Source organism: Medicago truncatula, chromosome 1, assembly GCF_003473485.1.
Source record: "Medicago truncatula cultivar Jemalong A17 chromosome 1, MtrunA17r5.0-ANR, whole genome shotgun sequence".
NCBI lineage: Eukaryota > Viridiplantae > Streptophyta > Magnoliopsida > Fabales > Fabaceae > Medicago > Medicago truncatula.
In genome coordinates this window covers 12,418,697-12,429,860 of record NC_053042.1, presented here as the reverse complement: position 1 = coordinate 12,429,860, position 11,164 = coordinate 12,418,697, and the positions used below count along the sequence as shown (strand labels likewise).

The 11,164-nt window shown below is 31.4% G+C and overlaps 1 protein-coding gene across 2 annotated transcripts; it reads left to right on the top strand.

Moving 5' to 3' along the window:
- Positions 1–2,024: 2,024 nt before the first annotated feature.
- Positions 2,025–6,969, top strand: LOC25482678 (extra-large guanine nucleotide-binding protein 1). 2 transcript variants are annotated; one of them, XM_013611269.3, is made up of 8 exons: positions 2,025–3,191; positions 3,284–3,421; positions 3,515–3,619; positions 3,893–4,063; positions 4,151–4,328; positions 4,533–4,774; positions 5,198–5,361; positions 6,115–6,969. In XM_013611269.3, the coding sequence occupies exons 1-8, from the start codon at positions 2,166–2,168 to the stop codon at positions 6,701–6,703; spliced, it is 2,613 nt and encodes an 870-aa protein (XP_013466723.1). In that variant the 5' UTR covers positions 2,025–2,165; the 3' UTR covers positions 6,704–6,969. The 2 variants fall into 2 exon arrangements, with proteins under 2 accessions (XP_013466723.1, XP_013466724.1); XM_013611270.3 differs by having other exon boundaries at positions 2,027–3,191; positions 4,530–4,774.
- Positions 6,970–11,164: the final 4,195 nt, after the last annotated feature.

The following is an 11,164-nucleotide window of genomic DNA, read 5'->3' as shown; positions in this document are numbered from 1 at the left end:
GCCATGGTTAGCATTTCCTAAAAATGTAATATCAATATCGTCTTTTTTTTTTTTTTTTTTTTATTTTTGTTATTTCGTTTGAGTTCTATATTTAGGAATATGAGTGGAAATAGTATGAAATATCTTTTAGTAAAACTTGTTTGAGTGAAAGTTAAATAGCACATATTTCTTTGGTGGATGATCTATTAAGTATATTTGTAACTTTCATTGACCTTTGAAGCTTGCATTAACTTGATGAGCCATCGAAATCCAACTCACCTAAATGTTGTCTATAAAAATAGTTAAATTTATAGCAAGTTGTTCAATTTCTACATACTTTTTTTGAACGGATACGTTTTATTTTTTTTAGTATTTACTTTGTTAAAATATTTGTTTTTTTTTTTTGTTTTTGGTACAATATGGTAAAATGTTTTTAAAATTACCCTCTAAAGTGACTAATAAATAACCAACAAGGTTGAGTCTGATGGAAGAGACTAAAACCCCCCACAACACCTTAAACTATGGTTTGAACTAGATATAATATCTAACATTTAACCATTTAATGTTATATTGTCATTTTCCTTTTTATATTTAATTATTTTTAAATTGATATAAATTTTTAATTTTGAATTAATTATATTATCAATATCAACAAAACTCTAGTATCAAATAATTCTCCTAAATCTTCCTAATTTTTTTTTCCTCCAAAATCAGTATTATGTCTATTGATGGCCTATTAAATTTGACTTATTTGAACTTATCTACCCACGTAATCATTTGTGAGACTCTTTGTAAGAACTTATGAAAATAGTTTATCACATCTTAACAAGTTGTTTTCAAGTTATTTTCATAAGCTCTCAAGAGAGACTAAACAATTTAGGCTAAATTACCTTTTTGGTCCTCTAACTATTTAGTTGGTATCGGATTGGTCCTCTAACTAAAAATTGATTTATTTCGGTCCTCTAAGTTTCTCACTGTTACTACATTTAGTCCTTTCTGTTAGTTTTATTCAAATAAACGTTAGGGTTTGTGTTATGTGGGTCCTCTAACTTTATTTATTAGCATCATTTTGGTCCTATTCCTTGTTAAGGTATTATGATTAAATAGTGACGGATATTATTGGTAACTGTTATGGTTCATATGTATGTGTGAAATAGGAGGTCAGATACCCATATAACACAAACCCTAACGTTTATTTGAATAAAACTAACAGAAAGGACTAAATGTAGTAACGGTGAGAAACTTAGAGGACCAAAATAAATCAATTTTTAGTTAGAGGACCAATCCGATACCAACTAAATAGTTAGAGGACCAAAAATGTAATTAAGCAAACAATTTACATCTTTATACGATTTTTTTAAAACTTTTTTTTATCTTTTTCATAGAAATAACTGATACATAGGAACTTATATCATGATAAATGCTTATGCTATAAGTTCTAAATTAAGTTGTTTATCAAAAAACAAGACTTGAGTTATATATTATGAGACCTCTAATAGTATTAATGAGTTATATACCAAGCATGACTTGGTATTTCCTTTTGTTTATTGTGAAACAAAATCAAGAAAGAAAGAAAAAAAAAACTAGTCCATTCTTGACTTATAGATATAATTTTCCCTCACATAAAAAAATCATCAAAATTTTAATTATTTCAGGAAAATAAAAAGTTTAATATTTTGACCAAGTATTTGAGTCTCTGTAACACCTATAACTTTTAACACCATTACAAACTACAATATTTTTTTAGCATTACAAAAAAAATAATCGTTCAACCCACAATGCCGATATTATTAAGTTGAACATCCTCGCTCGATTTGCATCAAAAATCTTGCAAATGTGCGAATAAGTTTTACTTACTATTTATCAATTCCTTGTCATAAAAGCTACCTATAACACGTTTTGGAATGGATCTATTCTAGCACATGTATCTATTGTCCCACCATTTATTTCAACCAGAAAGTGAAATAACACGGTGGTTCCTTTGAAACATTCTTAGCCACACTCTTAGTATAGTATACTACACATTTTCCTCCTAGTTTCCCTTCAAAGTCAAACGTTTGGAACACGTCCAACTACTTAAACAAGTACCTTATTTTTCTCTAAACTCATCCATTTTGGTCAACCTTACATACTATACACTCATCAACAATTTCCTCTTCCATCTTTCTTGCTATTCATCACATGAAATGGTTTCTTTTCTGAGGAAACTAAGAACTTCTTCTGTTCCTTCAATGGAAACAGAAGATAGTTTTAGTAGTAACTATGAATATTCTTTTGCTGTTGTATACAATGGTCCTCCTCTTGATCATTCAATACCAGAAATTCCTACTTTCATGATTGATCAAATTCCTGTAGCATCTATAGCTCCTTCTCTTTCTCATGATTTCAATGTACCTGTTATTCAACCACTTGGTAAACTTCATCACAAAGTTAAGCATAAACATAAAAAAACCACTTCAGATTCTACTGTTTATCCAAATTTAGAATCTCATCATGTAGTTGAAACTGTAACATCAAAAGTTGATGTTAATGAGAATGAGAATGTTGTTGATGATGTTCCAACAAACTCGGATACAATAGAATCAGGCTCAGGTTCGCGTTCGGGTTTTAGTTCTCCCTCTTGTGAGATATGTTCAGTAAGTGAAGATGAAGAAGTAGTAGTTAGAGCAAAACATGTTAAGAATCCGTCTGCGGTTACATTCCGCGACCCTGAATCGAATGACATGATACAAACCGAAAGTGACGAGTATTTTGATAGTGAAAGTGTACAATTGAAGCCACATGCAATTAGACCAGGAAAAAAAGGGTCTTGTTATAAGTGTCTTAAAGGGAATGGTTTAACTGAGAAAGAGGTTTGTATTGTTTGTAGGGCAAAGTATTGTAGAAACTGTGTGATAAGAGCAATGGGATCTATGCCTGAAGGAAGGAAATGTGTTGGTTGCATTGGTTATGGAATTGATGAGAATAAGAGAAGGAATCTTGGAAAATGTTCTAGGATGATGAAACAGTTGTTGTCTGAGACTATTGTTGATCAAGTTATGAAGGATGAAAGGTTTTGTGAAGCTAATCAAATTCCGCCTCGTCTTGTTCAAGTTAACTTGAATCCACTTAATAGAGAAGAGCTTATGGTGTTGCTTAACTGTAAAAATCCACCTAAAGAGCTTAAACCAGGATCTTATTGGTATGACAAAGCTTCTGGATTTTGGGGAAAGGTGAAAAATCAAAACTCAACTTAATCCTCTAGTTGAATAAGAGCTTAATTAATATGTTTATCCTAATGCTGTTGTAATACTTGATTATACAGGAAGGTCAAGCACCTTGTGATATTATCAGCCCCCAGTTGAACGTTGGCGGTCGCTTGCAGAGAAACGCAAGCAATGGAAACACAAACATCACCATAAATGATCGGGAGATTACAAAAAACGAGCGGCGGATACTAAAGGTTTTTGTGTTATACACTCCTTTTATTTTTGCTTAATTAAATGAGCGTTAGAAGTTTAACCAATAATGTTAATATAACTTTGGTTGTTTGCAGCTGGCAGGAGTGCCATGTGAAGGAACTCCTAACTTTTGGGTGAATCCTGATGGATCGTACCGTGAAGAAGGGCAAAAGAAGGATAGGGGATGCATATGGGGAAAGGTGATCATCTTTTGTGATACATGTTTGCTTTTTGTTTGGTTTTTATCGTAACAATGAGTCATCATTAGTTATAGACCGTAGTATTTAAATACAAGTTGTACTCTATAAGCTCTAAGCTTGATTTATAAAATGGCACTGCAGCCGCTCTGCAGTAGGAGACGTAGGCACAATTGGCCAAACACCGTGATCAAATATCGTGTCTTCTTCGTTTGTGTGTTTTGTATCTGTTTTCTTTTGAACCGGGGTGCTGATCTAACAAATTTCTTTCTTCAGGCTCCAGCAAAGGTTGCTTGTGCTATTCTGTCACTGCCGGTTCCTTCAAAATCCGTGACACTTAACAGTGAAGGTGAATCAGCTAAGAAACCAAGCCTTCATCACAAGTCACTTCAAAAATTTCTACTTGTTGGTTGTGTAAATTCTGGAGCATGTACTATATTTAAACAGGTTGGTTTAGTTGTTTCTTGAGAATTTATTTCCTCTTCAATTCATACCTTCATTTTGGGTTACTAAAGATTGAATCTTTTATCTTAGGCCAAGCTGTTGTATAATGCTCCTTTCTCTGAAAATGAGCTTCAAAATATCAAGTTCGTGATTCAAAGCAACCTGTTTACCTACCTTGGTATACTGCTGGAGGGACGCGAGGATTTCGAAGAAGAGTGTTTGCTAGAGAATAGGAAAAGATTGCCTTCTGATGAGTCCTCATCATCTGGTAAGTTTTTTTTCCTAAACAATCTCACAAGTGCTTATGCCAGATAACTTCAAATAAGCCCTAATACTTCTGCCTAATTATTTATTACTCATAACTTTGTTAGAACCTTTGTGTGCTGTGAACTAATGATAATAGAAATATCGTTACCTTTAGTTTTGTGATTATTTAGTTTACTGTTTAAATATTGTATGACTTGTGCAGCAGGGAATTCTAGTGAAAATGTTGATACAACACCCTATTCAATTGGTCCAAGACTGAAAGGTTTCTCAGATTGGTTACTCAAATGCATATTGTCAGGTAACATGGATGCAATATTTCCAGCTGCTATGCGCGAATATGGGCCAATGGTAGAGGATTTGTGGAGGGATGAGGCGATTCAGGCGACATACAATAGGAGAAATGAACTCAAAATGCTACCAAGAAGTGCCAACTATTTTCTTGACAGGGTAAGAATATGATTATTTCAGATCATTGATACTCATTTGTTCATATTATTGATAATTTAAGCCAATTTGATTATTGAATCTGCTCAATTTATACTTTGTAAATATTTTATTTAGGCCTTGTTTGGATAAACAACTTAATTAAGTTCTGATAGTATAAGTGTTTATCACAGATATGTGCTTATGTATAAGCCATCTCTCAAAAAGATAAAATAAAGTCAAACTGTTTTCATGTAAGATATATGCTTTTTTAATAAGCTATCATGGAGAGTGTATGGAAATAAGCTGAAAACAACTTATGGACATGTCATAAGCTGCTTTCATTAACTCTCCAAATAGTCTCAGAAGTGTTTATGCTATTCTGTCATGAATGTAGCAGGTGCATAAAATCAAGGAATACTAATCTAAATATCTATGTGAATGTAGGCTATTGAGATTTCAAAGATAGATTATGAACCCTCTGATATGGATATCTTATATGCTGAGGGGATATCATTATCCAACAGCCTCACATCAATGGAATTTTCATTTCCTAAGTCAAGCAGAGAGGAGTCTTTGTATCCTGAATATCAACATGATTCTTCTCTCAGGTCAGCTTTGTAATTTCAAGTAGAAATAATATTTCAGTTTCTAAGTGCTGCATTAAAACCTATTTTTGTTTGAATGCATGTTTAGATATAAATCACCTAATCTTGCACACATTTTTAAGTGTCATTATTTGATTCAATAAAAAGTCCTTACAACTTTATAATCTCACAGTAAAACTAATAGTCTTGCTTCATTTGTTTATTAAGTTCTAAAATATCATCTATTTGATTCAAACATTTTAAATTAATTTGTGAACTTCTTTTGTTGAATATGACTCATTCATTGATACCTAGACAAGCAAGTATGCACTTTGTATCCTTAAGCATTGCAGGATATAAAACTATAGCTGTTACTTTGTTGATCAACAACCCGATTTAGAAGTAAAAGATATGAAAAACAACGCAAACAAAGAATAGGCGATATTTGATCATGGAGTTTGGCTAATTGTGCTTATGACTCTAACTGCAGAGAGGCTATAGACTATAGTACCTTTCTATTATCAGTGAAAGCTTAAGGTTTACATATATAGTAGAACTAGTGTTTAAATACTACGGTCCAGTTTATATAACAGAACCCCTGTACTCGAGGGACCTTCCCAACGCACTATGCTACTATAGGTTAGGCACACACAATTAGCCGTACTCCATGATTAATCGCTTGTACTTTTGTATGCGTTTATTTATCTAGTTTTTTAGAGTCGGGTTTTCTGTTCTAAAAGCTTTCTTACCCTAACCCTACTTTATGTTCCCTAACAGATACCAACTCATTAGAGTACATCCAAATATCCTTGGAGAAAACTGCAAGTGGTTGCCGATGTTTGAAGACACGGATGTTATTTTGTTCTCCGTCTCCTTAACCGACTATGATGAGTACATTATAGACAGTAAAGGAGTTTCTACAAACAAAATGTTGGCAGCAAAAAACCTATTTGAAACTATCATAGCTCATCCAGATTTCAAGAAGAAGAAATTTGTTTTAATACTCACCAAATTTGATCTTCTTGAGGAAAAGATCGAACATGTTCCCCTAACAAGGTGTGACTGGTTTTGTGAATTCAATCCGGTTAGAAGTAACAATAACAAAAAATGTGGTAACAATGGAACTATGCCTTCATTAGCTCAAAGTGCTTTTCAATACATTGCTATCAAGTTTAAGAGATTGTTCCATTCGTATACCGAAAGAACTCTATTTGTTTCTTTGGTTACTGGATTAGAACCTGATACGATCGATGAAGCTCTTCGATATGGCAGAGAGGTTATTGAATGGGAAAAATGGGATCCTTCTATTGTTAATGATAAATCTGAGATGACTTCAACAACTAATGGAGATGCAAGTACTTCATAATGTTTTCTCCATTTAATGTATAAAGAATCATAACATTTATGTAAAGTCCATAGAAGAGTTCATGAATTCACATTTCACATATAGAGGTGAATAAGTGATAATTCAATGAGGGTTCATAAAATTTTGACCATAGTTTTATTAGGTGGAACCCCAAATATTTAATTTTGCATTAGAAAATTGCCCTTTATTTGTATTTTTTTTTACAAAATTCTAATGTACAGAAACATTGAAAGATGTAAGAGAGAAAATACTTTTCTTTTGTTCTTTTGATATTTTCAAAAAGTTGTTCAACTCTTTGCAAAAATATCTTTAAAATGTTAAGAAAAACAAATTGCTTGTTTTGTTTTTTTTCTCTCTTTTATTATAAGTGGTCAATTTAGTCATTTTCTTCATAAAGATACTCATATCTGATGTAGGAATATTTTAAATATCTATATCTTGGGGAGAACATGATATTTTTTAGGGATTTCAAATAAATATCTTGATGAACCAGGACACTTTACTATTAAATATAATAATATCTAGCAATTTCCAAGCTTTTGAGATAAGAAGCAGGGATACCAATAATGTTTACAGGATATATATTGTAATTAAGATATAAATATTGATTAAAAATTCATGTTCTAGAGAAATAGTTGATTTTGTAAAATTTAATTCCAAAATTTAAAGTCATCCTAAAAAGAAAGAGGGAGATAAACTTCTTTTTTGTTATTTGAGATAAATTCATAATAAAAGTTTTCATATCCTCACTTATACTTATTCAGCAAAATAATTCACTTTCTCCCACATTTTCAATTTCTTGACTTAATTAATTTGTCAAAGAGTTTGAGAAAGTTCGAAGCCTTTATTTATTTTACCTTTCTAATCTCTTTATTCATTTCCCATTTGACATTTCTCTTTATCTTCAAGAATAAATAGATACTTTAAATAAAAAAAAAAGGGATGATATAGATAGATATTTTAGAGGGCAGAGATAAACTTAGAATTGAGCTGAATTTTAACCCAACTCATTGGTCATTGGTGGTTGTTGACTTGTTGTGCTTAGCATCAACTTAGTCAATTTTAACACTTATCCTAATTAATAATTATTTTACTTCTCTAATTATTTCAGTCATCATCTAGTTTGACCTTAACGTGTAAAATGGGGCATATAATGTGTCAATAAACCGCGTTGGAAATCATAATAACCTTATAATTCAGGAATATTATAAACACTTTTCAATGCATGTAAACTTAAATTACAGGAGTATTATAAACACTTTTTAATGTCACTAATTACATGTCTTGAAGATGGAAAAAGTTTCAATAACCATTTTTGTTGGACTTAAAACTTTGTTCAAAACTTTTCATGTTATTTTTTTTACTAGAAGTTTTTTTTAAAGGCAAGAAATGTTCGTAGAAAGCAATTTAAATATGAACTTCCTACATATAACTTCTTCGGTGTCACAACCTAAGCTACTTCTTTGGAGACTCATTGCTCGATATATAGTTGATTGTAGGTGTTCAAAACGATACATAAAAATAATGTTCATTAAAAACTTCATTTTATTAAGATTGAATAAGGAAGAAAGGACCTAAATCAAAAGCCGGAGTGGACCTAAATCGAAAGCCAGAGTGGTGGAAGAAAGGACGACGATAGCTCTTCATAAAGGATTGTATACTTGCAAACACTACAATAATCAAGTTAGTCAGTGATCAAAGGGGGTGAAGTTTTTAGGGTTTAGAGAATGTGTCCCTTTAACGATCATCTGTCCTTAATTATAAGGAAGACTGTAGAATTTTCCTGTCGGAATCATTGATTTTGTTAGACTGTCCTCGACGTTATTTGCATATCAACATTTGATCACCATTACCGGATTCTCTTGGGTGCTCCCCTGGGGAATCTCATAGCATACTCCCTAGTGAGCAAGTCCATAAGTGGATTGAACTTGAGCCAAGGTTGAAATAGGAGATATAAGAAAAGGAAAGAAAAATTAAGAGAGAGAAAGAGAAGTCGTAGATATTTTCCTGCAAAACCATCTCAAAAAAGTTCGTTCATAAAGCTAACATTATAGGAGCAAATATTAATAACCCAAAAGTTTGAAAAGATATGCACAAATTATTTCAACTAAATGGTTTATTGCTTTAATAATTGTAATCAAACCATCCAAGAACAATTAAACAACTAATTACATTATACTAACACAACATATATAACATTTCATTACAAATTTTCTTATCTAGGAACCAAATCACATTGATATAGTTGAATAAACAACATATTTTAGCAAGGCACAAATCTATCCATAAGCAAACATATTGTTGACTCAGACAAGGTTGTAGTGTCTCTTTGAGCACCTATGACCTCCTTTTGAGCTTCTCTTCCCACTTCCTTCTCTTCTTCTAAACCATTTTTGGATTTAGAAATTTTGGTTTTGTTGGTTAGAACTTTCTCTTTGAGCTTGGCTAGCTCTCCAATCCATACCTCTACCATGGCTGCCATTTTATTTTAGTCACTCTAATAAAATGAGCAAAAAATATTTCCTTTTTTTTGTTGAGATTTTCTTTGTTGTGAATGATGGTTGTAATAGTAGAACTATATCAATGTGGTTTATATAGAGAGACTAGAAGTAATGAGAATCATTTGAGAGAAAGCGTGTAGGGTTATAAAAGGGATGTGGATGTTTTGGATCCTCTTGAATTTAGTGGCACATGGAAGGAATACACCAATGGGAATGGGATATTCTTTACAATATTTTATTGGTTGCTTTTCTAATTCTTTTTTTCTATTGGTTGCTCATTACTTTTGCATATTCACGTTCATATTGTACTATTACCAAAATTACTGCTGATTTTTTTTTTAATCAACTACTAAAATTAGAAGCACCAAAATAAAAACTCATTCTAATTATCTCATAATTAGATGTTTGTTGCTAACTTTTATTTAAAATTGAATATTTTTCAAATAAAAAGAAACAATCAATTAAATAAAAAAAAACAACTCTTTAACTATTGCTTTTAAAAATAAATAAAAAACTCTTAATTATCTCATATGCATCCAATGAAGAATTCTATAGAGAAAATTTCTCTATAGATTTTTCTAAAATAAGAAAATAAATCTTTTCAAAACTAATTCAATTAAAAAGGCCTTAGTGATTACTATTTTTGGGTGTTCCTTTCTTATTTTGAGATAAACATGGGTCATGGATGAGTCATTTCATAGTCATTGACAGCATTAGCATACATGCACTTGTTTGATGAGATTTATATAATCTGTTTCCATTTTCTCTTATTCTAATCATCTTGGAATAAATCATGTCTTGAAACATTTCGTTCTTATTATGCTTTAGAACGGTTCTAACATAAAAAAAAAGCTCTAAAATCAAAATAGTGGAAGAATTACAAAAGAGATGGGCTATCATAATCCAGAGTTTAATGGTACTACGGTTGTGGCTACGGTAGGAGACCATTATAGGTCTCTCACCGTGCAAGATCTCTTAATTTTTTCTTTGTTGCAAGTTGTTTAGGTACCATTGGATTTACTTTTATAAGCAAACGGTAGGGATGGATCTAAAAGGTCCCACAAGTTGACATGTTAAAATTTGTATTGTTGATAAACATTATGGAATTTATAGTTTCATTTAAAAAGGGTGATTTAATCAATGAACAAAAATACTACTGTTGAAAAACATAGTAGAATTATGGCCTTTGGATGTTGCGGAAAGCCTTTGAAACAGATGGATTTACACCGTATATAATGAAAAAATTACAAGACTGAATTTTAAAATTGTTATTGATAATTGTCCTTATATTTTGCCAGCGAAAAGACAGACACTTACGTGTCCGTCTTTTTGCTCCTTTTATTGCGCTAACACGTGTAAATTATGAATGGTATTTTATATGAAATTTTGATTTTGACTAAAACTATAAGTACAAATATTTGTGACTTTCAAATCGAAAGAAACCCAAAAAAACCGTGTTTATATTTTTCAATAACAACAATAATTTAACAAATATGTAAATCTCTATCTTTTTTAATACAACAAATAATATAATATTAATATAGAGATTAATTTGTGGCGCCGTTCCACCTAGTGTTCTACTTAACCGTATGTAAAGCGTATATCACATTATTCAACAAAAAAAAAAAGGCAATATCAAGTCTCACACCATACATGACCTATTAAGTCTGCGTACGCTAAACGGCGCCACAAAGATAAATATAGTTTGACTAAGAATTTTTTTAACTCAAAAAATATTAAGTTAAAACCTTAGGATGACACATTTTTAACCTTTGGAGTGAGAATAAACAAAACAATATTTGTCCGTAATATATAAGTCAAGAAGGGTAGGCGTATTATGTCCGTATCTCACCTAAAATAAAACTATGTAACATTGTGAGAGCCACAAAGTAAGTTACATGGTCATGAAACAGGACAACACAGTGGTCTTAATTATAATACTATTCCATAGAATACAATT

Bases quoted from the DNA above. Each gene is read 5' to 3' on its own strand.
- LOC25482678 (XM_013611270.3), top strand. From the start codon at position 2,166: ATGGTTTCTTTTCTGAGGAAACTAAGAACTTCTTCTGTTCCTTCAATG. The intron at 3,192-3,283 runs GTGAAAAATCAA...TTGATTATACAG, and splicing joins CTTCTGGATTTTGGGGAAAG to GAAGGTCAAGCACCTTGTGA. The intron at 5,362-6,114 runs GTCAGCTTTGTA...GTTCCCTAACAG, and splicing joins CAACATGATTCTTCTCTCAG to ATACCAACTCATTAGAGTAC.